Source organism: Clinocottus analis, unplaced genomic scaffold, assembly GCF_023055335.1.
Source record: "Clinocottus analis isolate CAN_PGR_092001 unplaced genomic scaffold, fCliAna1.0.p SCAF_2, whole genome shotgun sequence".
Lineage (NCBI taxonomy): Eukaryota > Metazoa > Chordata > Actinopteri > Perciformes > Cottidae > Clinocottus > Clinocottus analis.
In genome coordinates, this window is record NW_027175931.1 from 18146885 (window position 1) to 18170440 (window position 23556).

At 45.7% G+C, this 23556-nt stretch overlaps 2 protein-coding genes across 3 annotated transcripts; one reads left to right on the forward strand and one right to left on the reverse strand.

Moving 5' to 3' along the window:
- Window positions 1-794: 794 nt before the first annotated feature.
- Window positions 795-3789, reverse strand: c18h3orf33 (c18h3orf33 homolog (H. sapiens)). Of its 2 annotated transcripts, none has more exons than XM_068585347.1 (5): window positions 3646-3789; window positions 3150-3209; window positions 2565-2724; window positions 1428-1588; window positions 795-1287 (listed from the first exon to the last, which is right to left on the reverse strand). In XM_068585347.1, exons 1-5 carry the CDS (start codon window positions 3781-3783, stop codon window positions 1024-1026), a joined length of 783 nt encoding a protein of 260 aa, XP_068441448.1. In that variant the 5' UTR covers window positions 3784-3789; the 3' UTR covers window positions 795-1023. The 2 variants fall into 2 exon arrangements, with proteins under 2 accessions (XP_068441448.1, XP_068441447.1); XM_068585346.1 differs by having other exon boundaries at window positions 795-1284; window positions 3646-3783.
- Window positions 3790-4503: 714 nt separating this feature from the next.
- Window positions 4504-23472, forward strand: LOC137790460 (mediator of RNA polymerase II transcription subunit 13-like). Its single transcript, XM_068584717.1, has 30 exons — window positions 4504-5362; window positions 6147-6381; window positions 7275-7443; window positions 9960-10105; window positions 10203-10400; window positions 10737-10931; window positions 11054-11210; window positions 11340-11447; window positions 11560-12276; window positions 12388-12604; window positions 12921-12948; window positions 13060-13181; window positions 13308-13398; window positions 13490-13686; window positions 13777-13976; window positions 14638-15530; window positions 15653-15820; window positions 15927-16150; window positions 16273-16468; window positions 16553-16931; window positions 17849-18065; window positions 18849-19040; window positions 19141-19364; window positions 19461-19603; window positions 19719-19877; window positions 20612-20794; window positions 20922-21067; window positions 21540-21704; window positions 22344-22444; window positions 22539-23472. Exons 1-30 carry the CDS (start codon window positions 5297-5299, stop codon window positions 22669-22671), a joined length of 6369 nt encoding a protein of 2122 aa, XP_068440818.1. The 5' UTR covers window positions 4504-5296; the 3' UTR covers window positions 22672-23472.
- Window positions 23473-23556: the final 84 nt, after the last annotated feature.

Below are 23556 nucleotides of genomic sequence, written 5' to 3' on the forward strand. Positions count from 1 at the left end.
GGATTGACTGGTCGGTGCTCAGTGCATGGAGACCCCCGCACCCTGCACCCCACAGGACACACATTACAGTCTGGCTTCATTTGCAGACCCTCCTCCTCCTCCTCCTCCTCTGTCGTGCTTGGTTGAAGCATGGATAGCAACCACAGCACATGGAAGCACAAGGTGCAATGTTGCCAGTGGACTTGTATTGCAAACAATAATGACAAGCACATGAGTGTAATCTTAGAAATACAGGACATTTGCTATGGGGCTTAATCTTCAGGAGGGGTTGAGTGTGCGCTCTTCATCCATTGCAATGATGACACCACATGAAATCAATGCAGTTTGCTGGCTCGGTCTGGTTTCCCCTTTATTTCAGGAGTCAAATGTCTTGATCATGTTACGGCGAAAAGGGCCCTCTTTGTAGCCCCCCCCCCCAACACACACACACACACACACACACCCACACACACAACGTGGAAGGCTCCCGTGGGGTTTGAGGGCAGTCATGTAGAGTTTAGCCTTTGCTTGGCTTTGTATTTCACATTTGGTGTTTCTATAGTAACAGTGAGAGCCCCCCCCTCCTCCATTTTGAACACACCATTAACATACCTCGCCTTGGTTTTGTGATCAGTGGGGTGTCCCGCACACCCACACACACACACACACACACACACACACACACACAGACACTGCCACAGAGCAGGCTGTGCTAAGATGTGGTCTAAAGGGGTAAGTGAAAGCCAAAGGATGAGTACCGGGGTTTGAAATATGTTTTTAATCATTTCAAACTTCTGTGAACACACAGCAGAACTAAAACACAAACTAGTGCAACAGGTGTAATGAGAAATAAAAAGTCAAATCAGGGGAATCTAGTTTTTATAGCATGAATAAGCACATCTATCATACATGACCGATTAGTGATGGGTGGCCCTTTTCATAACCCGAGGTGAGATATATCACTCGGCAACAACTGGTATCCAGAATGAATGAGACAAATTGTGCGCCGTCACATTTTAATTAAACAACTCTGTCTTGAAGCGATCAGTCTCCGGTCTTCTTCAAGATCCTCTTCATCAGTCTGAATAAAGCGCTGTCCCTGACCACCTTGGACGCTCTCTCCCACAGGCCGTCCTGCTTCCACAGGCCCAGCCTCCTCCTCTCGGCTTTGACCTCTGCCCTGTGCAGCCGCTTGAGGAGACGCCAGTAGAGGCGAGAGGCAGGCAGGACCCCGACCACGGGCACAGTGCGAGCCAGACCCAGCATGAGGACCTCTTCGTTCATACAGTAGCTCCACATCGACCTCTGCTGGAGAGACAGAGAAATGACCTGCTGGAATATACACTATCGATCTGAAATCAGGTGTTGGTTTACTATACATCTAGACATGTACGTTTTCCGGCACCTGCTGAGAGACTGACTCCACTCCCTTTGTCGTACTTACTCACCCTGGTTGGAGACACCAAACAGTGAAGCACGTCGTCTTCTCGGCTGATAAGTTTGAGCCAGACGGTTTGGGCAGGAGCCAAGTTTTTCTGCAGCCATACCCTGCCCTCTGGAGTCAACTCCACTCCAGCAAGATGCACCAGCAACGGGGACGTGCACCCACCTAAAGAGGACATAAAAAAGCTATTTATTATACGTGTTACAGTGATGCTTAGGCTATAGCTGTTCTGTAGTTATGCACAATGTAATGATTATCACTAGGGATGTGTTTTCTTTGATGATTTTTTTGGTGCCAAAACAAAAATGATACCTTGTTTTTGTTTTTAGAAATATGAATGTGTTTTTCTCCAATATTGTTTTATAAATGTAAAATGTGGTCAAAACAAAGCAGCTGTATAATAACCTTGCCTCGATATAATAGTATAATATTAGAAAAGATGAAGCTTCATATCAGTAACTTTCTAAGAAAACCAGACTACAGATTTGATGGTTAGTACTGACACATTTTGGTTTGGTTTTCGAGATTCAACTTTTCTCCCAAACTGTGATTGGCCGGGGCCTAATATGAAAAATAGCACACGCAGACCAACCGTACCTATGAAAGACATGCAAGTAAATCATCTTTGTGTAGCCACAGTCCCAGGGCGATTGGTCTAACCAGCTTTAAAATGTGGGAGGTCAAGTGGGACAGAGGTAATATTTGAAATAACTTGAGAAATGCCAATCTGTTTATGTGAGTCCTTCACACTGAAGATGCTGATGGAGCACTCTGTATGAAGCAGCAGCTGCTGGAAGTTATTGGTCAATGAATACCATAATTTGATAACACAGATAACAAGCTTACCTGTCACTCTCACTCATGAAAAGATGATGAAATGCAACAGTCTGACATTCACAAAGTAAAGATGTCACAATAAAATCTTTGGGTATAAAAAAAAGAAAAGTGCACGCTATAAAAAACTAATGAGACAAGCATCAGTGTGCTGATTGGACCATTTTAATTGTCTCTTAATAGGTTATTCTTGAGTACGGCTGTATGTGTGTACGTGTGTGTGTGTGTGTGTGTGCGTGTGTGTGTGTGTGTGTGTGTGTATGTGTGTGTGTGTGTGTGTGTGTGTGTGTGTGTGTGCTACTCTTACCTTTGTGTTTTGTAAGAAACGGGGAGACAATCGGCAGATAAATTGGGACATGTTCCACTTCAAGTCCTCGCTCTGTGATTGAATGAACTTTCCCACAAAGGCTGATGTTCCTCTCAATAAAACGAGCAGGGATCTCAGATGCGGCTTGAAATTTGGTGAGCTAAAGAGGTGAAATGAGACAGCCGAGTGGCACGTTAAATGACTAATTTGTCTTAAAATGTCAATGTATTAACATACTATAAGTTTAATACTAATAGACACAATGCTATTTGGAATTAAGTGAGTGAATAGACGCTGATGGACTGCAATAATATATACACTATAGTTCCCACTTTACTGAAGAGTATTAGGATAGGATATATACTTTATTCATCCCTTTATTCATCCAAGAAATTTGGCCGTGGCAGCAGCAAGTAGAGTAACATATAAAAAGATTTAAGAAAATTAAATAATACAAGTGCAAAAATGTGTGTCAAATTTGAACTAACGCTCATTAAATCCAAAACGCAACCATTAACAGAGTCTGCAACTTGGGGTCCATTTGCTCCAAAGTGTGCCTTTATGTGTCCGCCTTTATTCTCTTACCAGTCTGATACTCCTGGCAATTACAATGACACCAGCAACTGCCAGTCCTGTGCTTATGTTCTGCGTGAGAGACAAAAGAGCAACGCAGGGATCACAGTGATATCATTAATACAATAAAACATGTCGAGGGTAGAGACAATGAAAACATACTTTGACAGAGTCATTAGTGACACAGAGAGGCTTAATAATAATAATAATAATAATAATAATAATAATAATAATAATAATAATAATAATAATACACCACTGGGAACAACTGTCTAACAGCGTCTAATTAGTGTGGTGACACCATTTCGTTCACAGGAACAGTTTGGGAGGAACTTGAAAGGTCCTGGATGTTCTTTTATATATATACCGTCCAGATGTCTTGTTGTTTTACGTTACCACTCACTGACAGATTAACCGTAGATGCACGTGCTTTACGTACACCATCGCAATGAGGTGACTATATTGCATGCTCAATGTACAGCCGGGCTCACACAAAAGAGACTCCTACCCGCACAAGTGTTAAATGATCATCTGCTAACTGAGATATTAAAGACGTGATGTTGTGAAACGACGGGTTTCCTTGATCTCTTTGTTGTCTGTCCGTCAGTCTCTCGGCAGTTTCTGTTTCTCCGGAAGACTCCGGCATGTTGTTGACGTTTGCGATGCATGCGACGCCCCGCCTCTGTGGGAGGGGCGTGCAGGAGGATAGCTCGCGTAAAGTCCCCGCCCTGTGGTTTGGGTTGGATATGACAGGATGGCGTTTGACGTGCGTCTGAATGCATAATGTGATAAAAATTTTTTTTTAAAAAAAACACAAAAAACCCCACAAAAAAACGAATTTGCAATAATTTTCACTTGGCAATGTAAATGTCAAAGTTATTCTGGCGAAAGCTAATTTGGACTAAATTATATAGCGGAGGGCAAAAATAGTTCATGAGATGATCGACCTATTAGCCCAAAGCCTACCGGTGGGATCAGGTCCCCATCTTTGTCTGCACAACTTGACCTAGATAACTTCATATTTGCCGCAGCCTTATTTCAATGCACAAAGGAAAATGCTTCGACAAAAAAATACAATGTACTTCTTATTGATATGCAAATTTATAACGATTTATATTTAGTTGCAACACCGCACACGTGTCCCCATCAATGAAAACAAATGCCGTTCTTTACGGCAGTCCCATGCGGCAGATGTTGCACAATGATCCATATGTTTAGTAACAGACATCGCTGAGGAGTGACCACTGACTGTATGACAGATGCACCGGAGCTCTCATCTTGTAAACTGTGAAGTCATGGAGCTACTTGAAGACGGATGACGCCCCCATTACCACAAATTGGCCAATAGGAGTTGAGAGGCAGAGTTGTCCTCCTGGCCGCCATTAAAGAATTCAATCCATGAACTGAAATAATGGAAATCTGCAGGACCCATGGATCAAGCAGAGAAAAGTAGTCGATGAGTAGTGTTGCTAATTGGGCATTACATCTGTTTTAAGGGCAGTTTTACTATGACGGAGCACTGTGGTGGTTTTAGCGAAAAGGAGGGCGGTGTAGCTAATTGTTTTATTTAGCTAGCAAGCTAGCGCTGGAGCTCTGGTATGTTAGCTTTTGTGCTAGCAGGCTAGGAGAGATCAGGGGGAGGGGAGAGTTCCTCTGCTTTGAAATTGTTTCAGATCAGCTAGCTGGCATTAGCATTAGCACACCGGGAACTAAAGCTTTCGGGGTGAAGTTTTTTTTTAAGTTTTCCAGCTCTTGTTTTTATTGCGCATCTAACTTTTCTGGTGTTTGATCCGACGTTAGTCCTCTCGGACTGATGTTCACGTTGACTATTTGGTTGTTGGGGTAATGTAGCTTCCAAGCTTGCAGCTAACCAGATCAGACAATACGTCTCAAATAGGGATTGATGAATCGAATAGCTAAACGCTCACAGTTGACGCTCTCTGGCTGTCTATCGTTAGCTTAGCACGAGTGGCGGCTAGCGCCGGATAGAAGTTGTCCGGCTGACTAGCGGTAGCTCGCTGGAGCTAGCAAGTTGATCAGCGCTTTAACGGGGTAATTACGACAGAGCAGCGCTCCGCCGGAGACGCAACTACACCAGCTACTGCCCCGACGGTGATTCAGACAATGGACTTTAACGTGACGACCACGCAGTGAAAAGGATGAGTTCGTGCTTTGTACCAAACGGGGCCAGTTTGGAGGACTGCCACTCCAATCTCTTCTGCCTGGTAAGACACACACTGCTCTCTGCGCGAGCTAGCGTTAGCTGTGACACCGAGAGGCCAGAAAGCCATTTTGGCTAATCAGGCAACAAGCTTTGTAACGTCAGTTGCAGACTGGCGTGAAGGCATCGGGCCTGCAACTTGCAGATCGTGATCCAACTAACTTTCGTGATGCACAAAGCACACACCGCTAATCAACTATTTTCAAGAATTGGCCGTGAAAAAGGCATGATGGTGTGTTTACACTGCGTTGGTTAGAGAAGTACCCGACAAGCGTTAATGGTAGTAACGTGATGGTAACAGGTCAAGCCAACAGGCGAATCATTGAAAACCTGTCAAAAGATTACATTTTCTTACAATTGAAGTGACACTGCAATATTAAATGATAAATATTATGAAAGGTAAGTCAAATAGTTGGTGTTTTTAAATGAGAAAAACGAACCTCACGTTAGACAGTGGTCTGTGTTACTAATAGTAATTAATAACTGCTGACTACATTGCTGAATGACAGTTATGTTTGAGCCATGATTGTGGTGTCACGTGTACAAAATATTGCACAACTTTCCAAGATGCCAGCAAGTTTTTTTTATTATTCAAAATGATTTTTTCTGGTATGACAGCAGTCTTCAGCTTTTTATGGTGTGTTGGTGCAGGAGAGGACAGACACACACACACACACACACACACACACACACACTCACTGAGTTATGCAGTCAACAACAGATGATTGGCTTAATGCTGTGCCGCTATGCTGTGTTCATTCTCACATTGTTTTTCTCTTTCTTTTTAGGCCGATTTGACTGGAATAAAATGGCGGCGTTTTGTATGGCAAGGACCCACCTCTTCGCCAATCCTGTTCCCCGTGACCGAAGAGGACCCTATCTTGTGTAGCTTCAGCCGATGCTTGGCAGCAGACGTTCTGAGCGTGTGGAGAAGACACCACACTGCTGGTCGCAGAGAGCTCTGGCTTTTTTGGTGGGGGGATGACCCCAGTTTTGCAGAGCTAATCCATAATGAGCTCTCTAGTAAGTGCATGCAACATCTCCATGTTTATTAGAATCGGTGACACTAAAAATAGATTTCAGTCCCCGAGGTAAATTGCTACAATATTTGTACATCTACCGTTTTAAATTATCTGCATGTGCTCATGCATTGCAATCTTAGTTATTCCACTGCTTTGGAATCAGTGCCTCAATGTTGAACACAAAAATTCAAGTGTGTCGTAGTTGATGTTATTAACAGCTGCGGGCAAAATTGGTCCATTTGTGGAAATGCTGTTCCTGTTTAAACATGTTTAGTTTTTCAAGACTACGCCAACCATTGTAACTGGCATCAAATAATTTATATGCAGTTTTAATGAAACATGGTCTGATGATGATACGATTTGATAGCCTAACTGGTTTGTTTGTATCAGGTCTTATGAAGTTTAAAGCCTTGTGAAATTCATTGACTCTCCGCCACGGAGGTTGGAGTTTGTGTGGTAGCATAATGGCGAGGTGATGTGCATCAGAGTCGCCTAATTTAGGACGACGGTTTAGTTCTAGCTTTGTTTGTCTTCATATTTGTGAAGGAATTCCCCTCAGGTGCTGTCACACTGACCAGGTATTCTTTCTCCTGTCTTAAGGAGCTATACGTGTAACTAGAAGACAGCACAGATTGGTCAGAGAGCAACAACACTTATTATTTCTTGATTAAACATTGAGCAGAGCAGCAATAAAAAAATCATGCGGGTAGGCTTCATCCGCAGCACAAATTTAAATGTTTAAATGGGTCACTTGTTTACAAATCAAACTATGTCCGTTTCTAAAGGTCAGAAGCATTTAGCACGCCACCTTTTACAATCGACACGAGACGGTTCTTCAGGAAAAAGAGAGGTCTGTCTGATAGGATCTGTTTTAATGTATGTGCCTTGTTTCAGGTGAGGAGGACGGGGAGTGGGAGAGCGGCCTGTCCTACGAGTGTCGAACGCTCCTGTTCAAAGCCATCCACAACTTGTTGGAGCGGTGTCTCATGAACCGCGGCTTTGTTCGCATCGGCAAGTGGTTCGTTAAGCCATACCAGAAGGAGGAGAAGACCATTAATAAAAGGTATGCTCCGTTTCCTCATGGCCAACAACGAAGTTATATGACTGACCATAAATTGCAGCCAAGACTCAACTAATTGTGAAGTTGTCAAGACGAGTCATAGCTGGGCTTTCTTTCTTTTTGAATTTGCGGGAATTACCTGTACGTCTACCTGTTGTGTTGCTATTCAAAATGGTTATGCCTTACTCTACTGTCTGTTTCTGTGGTTTTTCTCTGCTTAACAGAAGTACTGTTCTCACTTAGTGATGGACTTTATAATCCAAACATTTTTTTCTTTTGACATTGTTCAGAAGTACATCTTCTGCAGATGTTTCACAACAAAATCCTTCCAGTAAAAAACGGCACATTCTGCTGCCTTGATAGCCTGATAGCTCTGACGATAAACATGCTGCTGATGTTACTTTGAGGTGTCAGAGTTAGAAAACCTATTTGAAAGTCAGAAAATCGGTAAGCTGAACTAGTGAGAACAAGGTTGTTGCCATTACCGCAGCTTTTCACAGGCATCATCCAGGTCAAGCTTGCGTGTACCTCAAGGTAGTTTGTTTATCACACAAAATATGCTGTACAGCCACTGGAGACTGATGTGGCAGAGGAGCAGGTGTGTACATGCAGGGAAGGGCTGAACATTAGTCAGTACTTGGTCTGGGAACTGGTAAGGAAGCTTTGCAGCATTACAGCTGTCTTTCTAAAGATGGGGATTTACTATGAAGTGTGGCATATTGGTTGTGAACAGTGTTTGAAGCACGCATGAAGCATTTTCCGCTTGTTTAAGACCGATGGCTGAGTGTTTACTGCGTTGTGTGATGTCTTCGTTGTTCTGAAAGTTGTGCTTTAAACTTAATAACAATCCCTGACCCTTGGCGGCCTTTAACTGTTAAAATTACCATTTGGGATTTAACTGGAGAGATGTGTTGTTATAAGCTGATGGCTGTTTATAGGAATCAAAGATCATCTTCTTACAAACAAATAGCTTGAACAAATCCACAAAAGGCTTTCCTTCAGCAGTGTAACTATGACACTACACTGTTGACTGCATTTCTGCTGCTGTTATAATCTGTGGGCAGTTTGAACTCATGTTTATTAAGCCTTTACAACAAGATTCATGTTGCCTGAAGTCCCCAGAATCCTGTAATTTTCTGAGAAAATGTTTATTTCCAGTGTTAAATCGTATGTGATGGAGTACAGCAATGTTATAACTACATCACCGTGACACATTTCCCACATAGTTTCAAATCAAGCAGAAGTCATCCAGCATGTTGCATTTTTAGTCTTCACCTTCACAAACTGTGTTGTAGGAATACATGCTTGAAGTGAACCAACAGCAGCACATCAATAACTAGTGGGGTTCGGCACAGCTGTATTTCCTTTTTGTACACTGGGGTGGTGACATAGTTTAAGTGTTCCCTTGCTCTCCAATGAGGGGCCTGCTGTATCCTGGAGTTCCCTGACAAGCTAATTTGAGCCAGTACTTTTGGGCTCTTTGATCCAAGCTCATTTGTGTTTGATGTGTGCAGCTCCTATTGGCTCGGTTCCCTCTGGAAGCTTTGTCAATGAGTTTTTTGCGGCTATATAAAAGAGTTGTTTGTATAAAATAAGACCTGATTTCTTGCTTATATATGTTATAAGATGTGTTTCTTTTCGTTTATTTTGAACAGAAAGTATAGTGCAAGTGTCAAAGACTTGAGACTGACATCCAATTTTTTCCCACTGGGTAACATTAGTTTACTCCAACTTTAGTAAACTAATGTTATTTTTATTATTTAAAAAAACCCAAACATTTTAAATGCTTTTGTATTATACTAAACAAACCCTTTCCCAAATAGGCAACAGATGATAGTAGTAGCTAGAGAATTGAAAATACCAAATAAGACTTGTGCATTTGGATGGAGATTTATAATTAGTTCCACCATGACAATATTTAAAAACCTTCAACGCACCCAAGTGTGTATCACCCCAGTGGTTGGCACATCTGGGTGACTCTGTCTAATGTGAGTTTGCAAGTTGGATGTGTTTGCGTTAACGTAATCCTAAAAAAGGTGGAGCAACACCGACACATCGTCCTCTTCTAATACACAACTCGAGTTGCGTTGCTGCTTTAACTGACTGGAGACCTGCAGACGGGTCTTCCAGCTCCACCGTTTCATTTACGCTGAACATAGTGGGGCTGACTCGCTCGGCAATCTGCTTCTTGGGCTCACATCAGCATAAGTTGCCAACGGCATGTGGCTAAACGTTTCTAGGTTTGGAAGTTTGGTTCCACATGACTTTGGTGCATCAATCTACACACACGTGTGTGTGGGTGTGGGTGTGGGTGTGTGCGCGCTTGCAACCGACAATGGCGTTCGGCCCATGACGACATAATGTAGCTTTACAGCTGTAGAGACCTCAATAGCCTGAAATGATTTACATGAGCCATTTGGTGCTGACTGCAAAGTAAATAAATAAAGATAATTATGCTTTGGGACAAATCTCTCTAAACATGACACCGTCTCTTTTTTTATCTTCGACCCTCCCTGCAGCGAGCACCTGTCTTGTGCGTTCACCTTCTTCGTGCACGGTGACAGCAACGTGTGCACAAGTGTGGAGATCGCTCAACATCAGCCTCTTCAGCGACTGAACGAGGAACATATCAGCCTCGCGCAGCAGAACTCCAGCCCCTTGCAAGGTAGGAGCACACCATGTTTTTATACATCTTTGAACTAGCAAAAAACAACTCTATTTGGGTTTATTAGTAAGTATTATGATTCCTCTCTGCCCGCTAGTCATCCTGAGTCCGTACGGCCTGAATGGGACCCTCACCGGTCAGGCCTTTAAGATGTCAGACCACCCGACGCAGAAGCTCATAGAGGAGTGGAGGCAGTTCTATCCCATCAGCCCTAACCCCAAACGGGTCCAGGAGGACAAAATGGAGGAGACGGACTGGGAGGATGACTCCGTGGCAGCTGTGGAGGTCCTTGTCGGTAAGACGCCATAATATATATATATTTTCCTGTGTCTGAGTGGTACAGGCTGAGAGGTTTGAGAAACAAATTTCATTTTTGTAATGTGATGACTCATTTGACAAATGTTAGTAAATAAGTATTCAATTCATCTTTAAAAAACATGGTGGTCTGGAGTTTAACACGTAGCTGCAACTGAGCCCAAAATGGTCTCCAGTTATCTGTTTGATTCTCCTACCATATCTTGTTGTTCAAACGATCAATGGTTGTCTACATTACGAAAAGAAATTGAAACAAACCATTTCTGCATGCAGAAGTTAAAAAAAAAAATCTTTAATTGTGTTTGTTTGGTTGCAGCGGGCGTCAGGATGGTCTACCCTTCCTGTCTGGTGCTTCTCCCCCTGTCGGACCTCCCCGCTGTGGTTCCTCAGGGCTCCGTCAACACCTCAGGAAGCCTGTGTGGCGCTCCGCAGGGCCCGGCTTCTCACAGAGATCCTGCCATGTCCTCCGTCACTCTGACTCCTCCAACGTCGCCGGAGGAGGCTCAGACTGGTACGACATGAAGCTGCAGATTGATCACAATCAAACCGATTCATTGCTCCGCCTCCGCCGAGCAATTCTGCATACCAAGTTACTTTTAAAAACATTTTTCTTTGGTCTTCCCGCCTGCATAGATTATCAGCCTTCCCAGAGGTGGCTCAAGTTGTCTTCTGCGTCGGATGGCTACAGCTCTAACAACACTCTTCATGGGGGGAAAATCCCTCGCAGGCTGGCCAGCCAGATGGTTGAGTCTGTGTGGCAGGAGTATAACATTAACCGTACAGGAAATAAGTATGTTTAGTGACATCTCTTCCTCAAAATCACCATTGCAAGTCAAATTAGTCCCTCCATGATGACCATTTGTTAACTATAAATGTACATGGCCATTAAAGCTGATTCTGATCTGCCCTTTTCTAATAGGAGAAAGTTCACTACCTTGACCAATGGGACCTGTGAGGAGGAGTCGGACAACACTGGACTTTGGGATTTTGTGGAGTGCACACACAGGCCACATTGCAACTGCTCAAGGTATGTTGCATGGGATGCATTCACAAGTTACTCTAGACTTACTGCGTGCTTTATTAAGGATTACAATTAAAAATAAAGAATCTCGTAAGCATCATTTGTTCTTTTCACACAGACACAAGAATCTGAAACAGCGGTCCAGCAGCACCTCAGGACACCCGCCTTCATCGGGCCAGCCCGCCCAGCTGGCCCCTAAACACAAGCTGGGCGAGAAGCTCGAAAAGGGGGACAAGCAGCAGAAGAGGCCGCAGACGCCATTTCACCACCGCAACTCCGTGAGCGAGGAGCAGTCCCTGGAGCCGCAGACCCAGAGGCTCTGTTTGCGATCGCAGGAGGACGGCTCGTATCCCAGCCTGCACCACGTGGACACGGCGCCCTCCAAAGCCCCGACGCTGCACACGCACGGCCCCCCCGCGGACCACGCCGGCTCGCCGCCTCCCCCGCCACTCAGCCCGCATCCCTGCGACCACGTAGACGGCGACATGACTCCTAGTGAGATGAAGAACTCGTCCACGCCCATTCACCAACAGTTCTACCCGCCGTCGGTGGAGCCCTGTCTGCTGCCGCAGAAGGGCACGTCTGAGGAGCCGCAGCTGGAGAACATGCCTATGCCCATGCCCTTCGCCCCAGCCTACAGTGACACCTTAGAACCCACCGTCTTTGTGGGCTCCGCCATCAACCCGAATGAAGATTGCACCCACAACCCTTGGAAGTATTTCAACCTGCCCAGGAAGAAGGCATCCAGCTTTCTAACTCCCCAGCTACCTGTGGATAAGATACGAGATGATTCAGGGAGAAGCGGAGGAACAGAAAGTGTCGTGTCTGTCACGGAGTAAGTGTTACATTCTTCATCCTGCGCCGCATTCCAACGCACAAAGTTGTTTGTTTGAACCAAATATCTGTCGCTTGTCTGAGCGTCTGTGCACTACTTCTTTCTACTCAGGTTGATGTCGGGCTCCACGCAGAACCTGAAGGTGTCCCAGGAGCTGGTCAACACCTACGCTCAGCGAAGAAACAGCCATCTTGCCTCAGCCACAGGAGACGGAGATTACAGTGACGAGCCCGACCCTTACGCCTTTGAAGAGGGAGACGACGAATTCAGCTTCAGTGACAAAAAGGACAAGCCTGGAGCTGAGAGGGAGGGCAACAAGAAACACAAGGTGCACAATCTGCTCCTATCTTCTCGTAAAGTACCGACTGGAACCTGAGATGTTCAGCCTGTGTGCTTGTCTGGGAAAGTTTGTTGAAACACAATATTTGCATTGACCAAAATATGTTACTATAAAAAATTGGCAGGTACCAAAAGTCAACAAATGCATCACATTCTGGTCTTGTTTCCTTACTCCTGCCTCAGATATGTACAGAAATTATAGTTTGGACAGTTTCAGACTGGATGCTTTTTCAGCTACAGTTGTTTTGAGGCTTGTATCGTCATGTCTTGCCACAATTGTGATTGTTTTATTTTTTTTTATGCAGGTGGACGACGATGCTGGAACAGCAGACGGTAAGAACGCCATCCCTTTGTTCGTTTGGCCCAGAGCTCTAAAAGACATTTAATCATATTTAATGTTTGCAGTCTGGCGTCTTATTCAAGGTCAATTGTTTTGCGTTACAGATGGTCAGGGCCAATCGGGCAGTAAACCTTCAGCCTCCACCAGCCTCATCCACGAGAACGACTTGGCTGTGTCCTACAGTGACCTGGATAAAATATTCAATTCGGATGAAGATGAACTCGCGGTACGAGCAACTGCATGGCTTACAGTACTGTTTGTTGAAAGTTGTACATCTTAGGGGAGGCTGTAAAGCCTGTTTATACATTGATAGTGAATATTTGGTCGTTGTATGTTTTTGCTGTCTACACAGCCTGGATTCAAAAGAGCTGGTGTTGGAGCAGAGGACAAGTTTGGCTGTAAAGACAATAAAGCCGCCTCGACGGACCCCCTGTCTTCCATAAGTAAGGGGACCGGGCATCATCTAATCGGTGCTCATTGCCGCTGTTTACCGTGTGTTTTCAAGAGAAGTCATACTGTCTTAAATCTCTGAAGGCTCAGCAGACCTGCACCAGATGTTCCCCACCCCGCCCTCCCTGGAGCAACAGGGCTATTCTCCCATGAACTCCGGGAGCAAGGACAGCCTGGAAACGGGGACGGGCCTCGCCCTGCTGGATGGCAGCCAGCTCAACAACCACTTCAAGATGGAGGTGGAGGAGGGATTCTGTAGCCCGAAGCCATCCGAAATAAAGGTATGTCACGTCGCACACCTGCAATTGTAAAATGTTGCAAATCAGTGTACTTCACCATTTAAACCTCCTTTTTTTCTTCTTTACCATTAGGACTTCTCTTTTGTATACAAGCCGGAGGCGTGTCAGTTGTTGATCGGCTGTTCCATGTACGCACCCCTGAAGATGCTCCCCAGCCAGTGTATGTTGCCCGTCAAACTGCCAGAAGACTGTGTTTACACGCCCAGCTGGACCATGGGTAAAATGGAACTAATACCGCCAGTGACCAACGTCAACCACCTCACCAAAGACAGGTCGGTGCATTTAGCATTGACGTTGGCAAAGGGGACCTTTTGGGGATGAGCCCACAAAGTAAATGTGTGTTTGGAACCTTTTAATAGATGCCGACTATTACTTAAGCTAACATGTTTATTAACATGTTTATTGTTTAAAAGCAACATGTCACTTACTGCCGGTTTAGAACATCCTATAATGGTGTAGAGAATTCAAACATATCAACATGTTCAGTTTAAGATGCTCCTGAACTCTACAGAGATGCATTACACATGAAAGATAACTGATGCTTTTGAGTACAGTTTCTGTACTGTCATGTGTTATGATTTCATATTTATGATTAAAACATTTCACTTTATTGCTGACATTTTTTTAAATAGAGATTTGGGTTCAAATTAAATAAGTTTAGAGGATGAAACTATTATGCTAGTGGTTGAAATGGTTGACATGTTTTAATTAAGTCATTTTGTGAATATTTTCAAACTAATTATCACACTATAAGCCTGTAGAAAAGACTCTGCTCATGTAATATCTTGTTATAGTGACTAAAAGTTACATTGACGGGTCATTACAGATGATACCGACTAGTATCTTTAAATGTAAAACATCTATTCTGGAAATAGCATTTGTATTTATTTTTTTTCTAACAAATTTTAACCCCTTGCTGTGTCTCCGTGACAGTAACGTCCCCAGTGTGGAGCCGGACTACAGCCAGACCTACACCCCTCAGACGCACACGCCCTTCATGTCCAGCAGCGCGCCTCCGAGCAACAGCGGCACGGGCATCCTGCCCTCCCCGGCCACGCCGAGGTTCTCCGTGCCCACGCCCCGCACACCGCGCACTCCAAGGACTCCCCGCGGCCCGTCGAGCGTCCAGGGTTCGCTCAAGTATGAGAACTCTGACCTTTACTCCCCTGCCTCCACTGCCTCCACCTGCCGACCTCTCAGCTCCGTGGAGCCGGCCACGGTACCGTCGATCCCCGAGGCTCACAGTCTCTACGTCACCCTCATTCTCTCGGAGTCGGTGATGAACCTCTTCAAAGACTGCAACTTCGACAGCTGCTGCGTGTGCGTCTGCAACATGAACATCAGAGGAGCCGACGTGGGCGTGTACCTCAAGGACAACGGCGAGGCTCAGTACCCCTGCACTTGCGGCTTCAGCGCCGTCGCCAATCGACGCTTCGGCCAGTCGGCCGGGCTGTTTCTGGAGGACGAGCTGGACGTGGTGGTGCGAGGCTCCGACGCCAGCCGGGACACCGAGCGGTGTTTCGAAGAGCTGCGATCTTCCACGGCGCACAACAAGGCCGGCAGCCTGACGGAGAAACCGCCGGACGAGCTCATTCTGCTGCTGCAGGACCAGTGCACCAACCCGTTTGCGCCCATGGCGGGCGTGGAGTACCCCAAGCAGGGCTTGGCCCCGAGTTCATTTCTGAGGGTGGAAGAGAGAGACTGTTACAACGACTGCTACATGGCCCTGGAGCACGGCAGGCAATTCATGGACAATATGTCGGGGGGCAAAGTAGATGAAACGCTAGTGAAAAGCACCTGTCTTCATCAGTGGCCAAAATGCAAATGTATGTATCTTTGGATTCCCGTTTCTTTGTACTGCACGCTTCTGTTCTACTTTCTGGTCCACTGCTAAACTCACACTTGGTAAGTTGAGACATTTTTCTCTGTTTTTTCTTTCTTTTTATAGCGGCAGACATGAGCAAGCTATTCTCTCAGGACGTCCTGCGGGTGTTGTTGTCCCTCCAGCCTGTGCTACAGGACACCATTCAGAAAAAAAGGAGTGTGCGCTCGTGGGGCGTTCAGGGACCGCTCACTTGGCAACAGTTCCACAAGATGGCTGGGAGGGGATCATATGGTACGCGGACAGTGTACCCAATCAGTCTTTTCTCCAAATTGGAGATCCTGTTCTGGAATATAGTGATCGTTGAAAGAAAGATGAACCTGTCTTCTTTTCACCACAGGTACAGACGAGTCTCCCGAGCCGCTTCCCATCCCCACCTTTTTGGTCGGTTACGAGTATGATTTTGTGGTGCTGTCTCCTTTTGGGTTGCCCTACTGGGAGAAGCTCCTTCTGGATCCTTTCGGCTCCCAGAGAGATGTCGGATATGTTGTCGTCTGCCCGGAGAATGAAGTTCTGCTCCGCGGAGCGAAGGCCTTCTTCAAAGATCTCAGTGCTATGTATGAGGTATGCACCTGGCAGGGGGAAAATCATCTTGTCCTGACATGCTCGCAAAAACTGTTCACGCTCTTATGAAGTGATTTACAGTGTTTCATTTTTGCATTATCTCCCTTTTTTTTTGTCCTCAGGCGTGCCAGCTTGGGCAACACAGGCCCATCTGCAGGAGTCACCCAGAGGGCGTGTTGAAGGTCGGCACCACAGAAGGCAGGAGCATGACGGAGCAGCCCCTCAGCGACTGGTTCCTTAAGATGTCTGCCAAAGACGGAAACAATGAAGCCTTTAATAAGCTCAAACTCTTTGCTCAAGTGTGCCGCTACGATCTAGGTAACAGCTTGATTCACGAATCCTAAAATCACCACTTATCGTTTGTGGATATGATAATTAATCGTTTTCTTTTTCCCTCCTCAGCTCCGTACCTATCGGAGCAGTCTTTGGATAGCTCCTTATTGTCCCAGCGCAGCCCCGTTGTGGCCTCTTCCTCCTCCCAGACCTCCAGCTCTTCCAGCACCTCCTCAGGACCCCAGAGCACCAACACTACCAGCTCCAGCACCAGCGCTGCACCTCCTGCCCAGATCAACAGCACCCCTCCCTCTTCCACCTCAGGCTCCCAGACCGTCGGGGGGATGGCTCCGGCCAAGCCGGGCTCTTACACGCCGTTCGGGACTTCGGGCTTGCTGGGCGGCGCGTCTCAGAACGGACCCCAGTCAAACCCGCAGGGACCCGGGGGGCCGGCAGAAAATGGACCCTCTGCCAACCAGCCTCAAGCGCCCACTGAGGCGCCAGAGAGGTAGGGTACCGCTCTGGGAGTCCATAACGCATCCAGACGGAGAGGTTGCTACTCCTCGCAAGTGTTTTTACTCATTTTGTTTGAACCCTTATTGCTCCAAGCTCCCCAGCGCCTGATTTTTGAGAAAACAATTCTCTTCTTTCTTTTTTTTTAAACGTCAACTTAATTATCTGCGCAACCACAACGTTTATGAACTTCATTTAAAGTGTTGCAATACTGTAACCCGTGTGAGAATATACATATGGGTAAAAACAATTAAAGTAACTGTTACATTTAAGTACTTGCGTTAACTCCATACACGACATATCGCAACCGATCTTTATGGCAGCGCCGTGAGACAGCGATGGAAAGAAAGGATGAGGATCGTATGGATTCATGACATTCTGGCTGACAGAATTCTACAAGTTGTTCACATTTTTCAGGGTGCACTTATTACTAATTACCAGTAAATCAATATCTTTTATACATTATTTTAAACCATTTTCTACTTAACAATGTTGTTTCAATGGGCCTGTTTTTCAATTAAAACTGCTCCAATATTTCTGAGCTGAATGTCTCCTTCCAACAGCTGGGAGAACTAAATACTACATCCTGTTAGGGAATACTGTACTGAATACTACATCCTGTCAGGGAATACTGTACTGAATACTACATCCTGTCAGGGAATACTGTACTGAATACTACATCCTGTTAGGGAATACTGCTAAGTATGTAAAATGATATTTCTCACTGCGCTATCAAGCACAAGTGATATTGGAAGACAAATGTGACCTGTAATCTAATCACATTGTATTTTGGATCCTTCGACAAACACACACGCCACTCCTCTTTTTCGGTTGGCCTTTTTGTCGTAATAAAATATTTCTCGTGGTTGTTTAGTGATTTTTCTAAATCCCCGTGTGTCTTTTCATCCACAGCACAATGGACCGAGACAAAGTGGGGAAGCCGACAGACGGAGAATCCCACGCCGTGTCTTACCCGCCCGCCGTCGTGGTGTACATCGTGGACCCCTTCAGCTACGAAGACGCCGACCGGGAAGTCCACTCCAGCGCCTACACGCTGGGCCTGCTGCGCTGCTACATGGAGATGCTCCAGTTCCTGCCGTCTCGCATCAGGAACGCCGTCTCTGTACAGGTACGGGCCTACAGGAGCGTGTCCGGTGTCTTTTAGGTTCAGGAAGTCTTGGCTTGGTGTTACTGGGTTAAGATCTGCTCATCAGCGGTGGTGGAGATTTTTGAGGTCACTCAGATTTGGTGCAAAGTTGAACCAATCCAAGAGAAGGTGTTAAATTATAATACAGCCTAAAGTTGGGATTTGATTTCACCGAAACGGGCAGAAGATACGTACACTTCTTGTAACACTACCCATTAATAAAAGCATGAATACTGTTTATTTTAAAGCAAAGCTCCAGTTGAATCTGAAAGGTACTCGCTCTGTATCGCCGGTGCCTTTTCACTGCTTGTTAACGCGCCGGTGTGCACGTGCACAGTTTGGGATTCACGATGCTCGATGCGCTGCTGGTGGTTACGCCTCTTGTGCAAAAGGCAACTGACTCATTAATGTAAGATGTAACCGCTTAGCGGAAGCTGAATATTCTTGGTGAACCCAGGCCGACGCGTTACAATCATGAACGTGAAATTGCCTTTTTAGCATTTTATTCATTTAGTTTAATAGTTTTCAACCCATACCACTTTGCAAGAAAAACTGGACATTGCTTAGTTTTCCCCCAATATGTATAATGTCTATGTATGTATATCCCAAACGCATAAGCTTTTCAAAAAGCAAACTAAAAGTGATGTTTACGTGAAGATGCTGGCGGACAACGGTACGTATTCAAACAGCAGGTAAAGCCGGTGCGGACAGCATGTGTCTTCACGCCCCTGTTTAAAGTTTAAAGTGTTGTTGTTTCCTCGTCAGATTGTTCCCTGCCAGTATCTGCTGCAGCCGGTGCGCAGCGGGGAGCGCCATCTCTACGGCCAGCACCTCAAGTCGCTGGCCTTCTCCGTGTTCACTCAATGTCGCCGGCCTCTGCCCAACTCCACCAACTTCAAGGCGCTGACGGGTTTTGGTCCCGGTCTTGCCATCGATATGGCGCTCAGGAACCCAGAGGTAACTGGCACTCGGATCTGCTCAGAACAGAGTCCGGCGTTGCAATGTGGTGTCCTCTGTCGTTTCTCCTCTTAAACCAAGTCGTTTTCGTCCCGCGCAGAGACCCGAGTGCCTGCGTCTGTACACGCCGCCCTTCATTCTGGCTCCCGTGAAAGACAAGCAGACCGAGCTCGGGGAGACGTTTGGCGAGGCCTCCCAGAAGTACAATGTCCTGTTTGTCGGCTACTGTCTGTCCCACGACCAGCGCTGGCTGCTGGCCTCCTGCACGGACCAACACGGGGAACTGCTGGAGACCTGCATCATTAGCATCGACGTACCCAACCGGTACGTGCGCTCGTGCCCGCGGTTCTTCGCTGGTGTGGTTGTTGATTAGATTGTGTCCGTGCATGTTTTTGAGTAAACGCGTTGTCTCCGACGCAGGGCTCGCAGGAAAAAGGGCTCGGCCAGGCGAGTGGGTTTGCAGAAGCTGTGGGAGTGGTGCCTCGGCCTGGTGCAGGTGACGTCGCTGCCGTGGAGGGTGGTCATTGGCCGACTTGGTAGAATGGGCCACGGCGAGCTGAGAGGTACGCACACACACACACACGCACGCACACGCACACACACAACAGCAGTGTTTGTCAGATGTTGTTTCTTTTACGTGCGTGTGTACAAACTCATGAGCTCTCGTCCTCGTTCCAGACTGGAGTATTCTGCTGAGCAGGAGGAACTTGCAGTCTCTCAGTAAACGTCTGAAGGAGACGTGTAGGTTGTGCGGCATCTCTGCAGCTGACACTCCCAGCATCCTTAGCGCCTGTCTGGTTGCCATGGAGCCCCAGGGTTCCTTTGTCATCATGCCAGGTAAAAGAAAATACCAACATGTTTATTAAAGCTTTGTAACCAAGTTTGTACGTTCTCGTTTCCCGATTATTCATTTTTTTTGTGCCTCCTCGAATCCTTTTCTCTGCCCCTTGCCTCGTGTCCTCGACCTGCCCAAGGAAGATGAGAGGACACGAGGAGTCAAGGAGGCGAGGCAAGAGGAGAAAGGAGTCGAGGCAACAGGCATTTAAAAGATGAGACGTCATCACCTCAGAGCCAGCATTAAACATTCAACATGAAATATGTCACAGCTGCTTCAGCTGTCCATTGATTTGTTATAACTATGTATTTTATCTGTCATAGCCTATTTTACACAGACTTTATATGCATTTATTTATTTATCGGCTTTAGAAATTTTTGTGTGGAGCTTAAATGTTTGAATGAAGTACTATAGGATTAAGGCGGAGCAGATCCTGTTTATCTATACAACGACCGTTCATTTTTCAAGTTTGATTGATCATCATAAATTAATACAATGTCTGAAAACAAAAGGACGGGTTACGTCTGTGGAGTTCAGCTGTGGTTTGAGATGATCACGGCTGTGTGTCACGCCTTTTTTTTCTTTGGTAACGCAAAGCTAACGCCAGTGTCTTCTCGCTCCTCGAGCTCAACATGGAGCGCTGAGACCACAGGAGGAGGAGTCGAGGACGAACAAAAGGAGAGAGACCCATCACCGATCTGTCAAAAATCTGACGGTCCGTCTTTTGTCTCTGCAGATTCGGTCTCCACGGGTTCGGTGTTCGGGCGCAGCACCACGCTCAACATGCAGACGTCGCAGCTGAGCACTCCTCAGGACACATCCTGCACTCACATCCTGGTGTTCCCCACCTCCGCCATGGTGCAGGTCAACACGAACACCTCAGAGCCCATCGACATCAACTTCAACCCTATAAATCCTGGTACGACCTGCAGCTCAAAGAAATGCATCACTTCGGTGTCCGCCTGCTCATCGTCATCATGAATGTTGCATGCTGCTTCACGCGAGAGACAAAACCCTGAGCTGTCTGCATGTTTGTGTTCCTGCAGACGGATCTGATGGAATGGGCATCTTTGACCTGTTTGACAACGACATGGTGGATCCAGACCTCATAAACATCTTGCCCAACTCGCCCACCACCTCTCCTGTCCACTCGCCCGGCTCCCACTTCCACCAGGGGGGGGATGGAGGCAAGGTGGGTCGCCTTTTCATCGCTCCAAAGCCCGTATTAAATGTCTGTTAAACATCATGAAGTTAGTTTACGTGTCCTTGCTCTGATGAGAACCCAAAAGACGGGTTGTCTCCATTAGAAAACGCTTGTTTTCTAATTTTAAGGAGTATAATTTACAATTTGGTGTCAAAATGTCCTATTGTCTTTAAAACTTTGAAGTTGCTTCATCTCAATAAATGATAGAACAGTGTGACTGTAAGGCTCAGGTGGAGCAGACGTTCTGCTTCTAGATGAAGTTTGAAACAACTTGTTTGAGTGACAACTATGTGCTCACACAATGAGGCAACTGCAAAATTATCACTATATTTGCCCCGAGCGAATATATTATGGCTTTACAGTGATACGTGGTGCCATACAGGATAGAAGTAGCATATAATAAACCTGACGACTAGGAACAGAGCGTTTAAGAGTTCATTGATCGCTGCTTGTGTTTCAGGGGCAGAGTGCCGATCGGATGGAGTCCCACGAGGAGGCTCTGAACATCCTGCAGCAGCCGATGGCTCTGGGATACTTTGTCTCAACAGCTAAGGCCGGACCGCTGCCCGACTGGTTCTGGTCGGCCTGCCCTCAAGCCCAGAACCAGTGCCCGCTCTTCCTCAAGGTAACGTTTGATTCAGTCGGGACTACAGATGAGAAATGGCCTCTTGGCTAATGGAGGGCGAGAACTGTTTATTTTTTATCATAGATTAATTTTTCATGAGAAGGAATTGTTGGTATTTTTGGTGGACTGTTGCCTCTTAAAGGCCTTGTAGAGTTCATACGCTCAGGGAAAACCTGGAAATGTCACACTCTTAAAATGGTTGTTTCCAGGCCTGAAAAAAAGTCCTTGAAAAAAATATAATCCCCAAAGTGTAGTAAAAGTCGTGTAACTGTGTTGTATTCATGCGTTCATGACGTTCATTTGAGTTTGAAATAAAAGAAAGAGGCTCACAATATAAGCAGCATACACACAGGCATCTATATAAATGTTTATCTTTTATTCAAACTATTGTTTATCATTCATTCGGGTCATTTAAGGTTTACTCTATGCTTTAAATCCTCATTGTTAGTTTATATACTACATTTTATCACTTTACTGTTTACACACAGATTTTACTACATGTTTGCTCGTGGACATTTGGTTAAAAGTCATGGAAACACACTGGTCATCATTTACATCCAGGTCAGCTCAGGTCTGTCTCTCAAAAGCACAAATGAACCTCAACTTGGACTTCCTTTGGGTCTTGATCTTTCTCCCCAGGCCTCTCTGCACCTGCACGTGTCTTCTGTCCAGTCAGACGAGCTCTTGCACAGTAAACACTCCCACCCCCTGGACTCCAACCACACCTCCGATGTGCTCAGGTAAGAAGTCCGTTCACTGCACATATTAAAAAAAAAAAAAGAGTAGAACGATGCGGGACGTGTATGATCTACATCGCCGTTTCTGCTTTTCTAGATTTGTTCTCGAGCAGTACAACGCCCTCTCCTGGCTGACGTGCGACCCTGCGACCCAGGACCGCCGCTCCTGTCTGCCCGTTCACTTCGTGGTGCTCACCCAGATGTACAACTTCATCAAGAACATGCTGTGAACTCTAACGGGATCAAACTGCTGAGACGTGATTGGATAGCTGGCTCGACTCTCGGATCGCCCGCTGTGAAGGATGCCCGACTCTTTCGACTGTAGAGGAAGATTTAAAGGGCTTCCTCCACGTGTCCAGACTCGACCCCGGTGTGTCTCACACAACACTGACTGACGACAAGTCTCCAATCAATCTATCAATCAGATGCCAAGAATCCATTTTAGCATTTTGGAAGATCAAGGGACATTTCATAAAAGAATAAATTGTCTTTTTATTGACTGTAGATTGCAATCTATGAAATTTTATCTTATTGAAATGCCGGCATATATTATTTATTGTAAGTTTTTAAATGTGGAATTTTTAATGCTTAATATCTTTTATATATTACAAATCCTAGAGGGTGTGTACATCTCACTGTAAAGGAATCGGTTTAAAAAGTGTAATTGTCTCAATTACAACACGGAAAAAACCTGTTCAAGTGACTTTGCTGTAGATTGCTTTTAGAATATTATTTTTTCAAAGGGTACAGACCTTTTTATTGCCATGCTGTAAAAATGAAGTAAAAGCTGGCCCGGGCATTTGTGTCCCACCCGATGAGCGGATGAGACTTACCTCTCTCTCCGCTTTGGCTCCAGAGGCTCTCGCACAGTAACTCAATGAGCTCTGAAGAGGAATTAAAAGGTACATTGTCAGATTATATATTTTATATAACAGATTTAGGTAATTGTGTGTGTATATGTGTACATATAATTGTGTGCCGCTACTGATGGTGCAGCTTCTGTTTTAGGAATAAAGTGCGTCTACATTATGCTCTTTTGTTCCTGAACGTTTTGTTTTTGACATGTTTGAACAATATTAATCATCCAAAAATAGTTATTTTGCACATCAATATGT

Coding starts and splice junctions, on each gene's coding strand:
- LOC137790460 (XM_068584717.1), top strand. CDS start 5,297: ATGAGTTCGTGCTTTGTACCAAACGGGGCCAGTTTGGAGGACTGCCAC. Junction 12,605..12,920: donor AGGGCAACAAGAAACACAAG/GTGCACAATCTG, acceptor TTTTTTATGCAG/GTGGACGACGATGCTGGAAC. Junction 21,705..22,343: donor AGTGCCCGCTCTTCCTCAAG/GTAACGTTTGAT, acceptor CTTTCTCCCCAG/GCCTCTCTGCACCTGCACGT.
- c18h3orf33 (XM_068585347.1), bottom strand. CDS start 3,783: ATGCCGGAGTCTTCCGGAGAAACAGAAACTGCCGAGAGACTGACGGAC. Junction 3,210..3,645: donor ATCATTTAACACTTGTGCGG/GTAGGAGTCTCT, acceptor TCTCTCACGCAG/AACATAAGCACAGGACTGGC. Junction 2,725..3,149: donor TTGCCAGGAGTATCAGACTG/GTAAGAGAATAA, acceptor TCACCTCTTTAG/CTCACCAAATTTCAAGCCGC.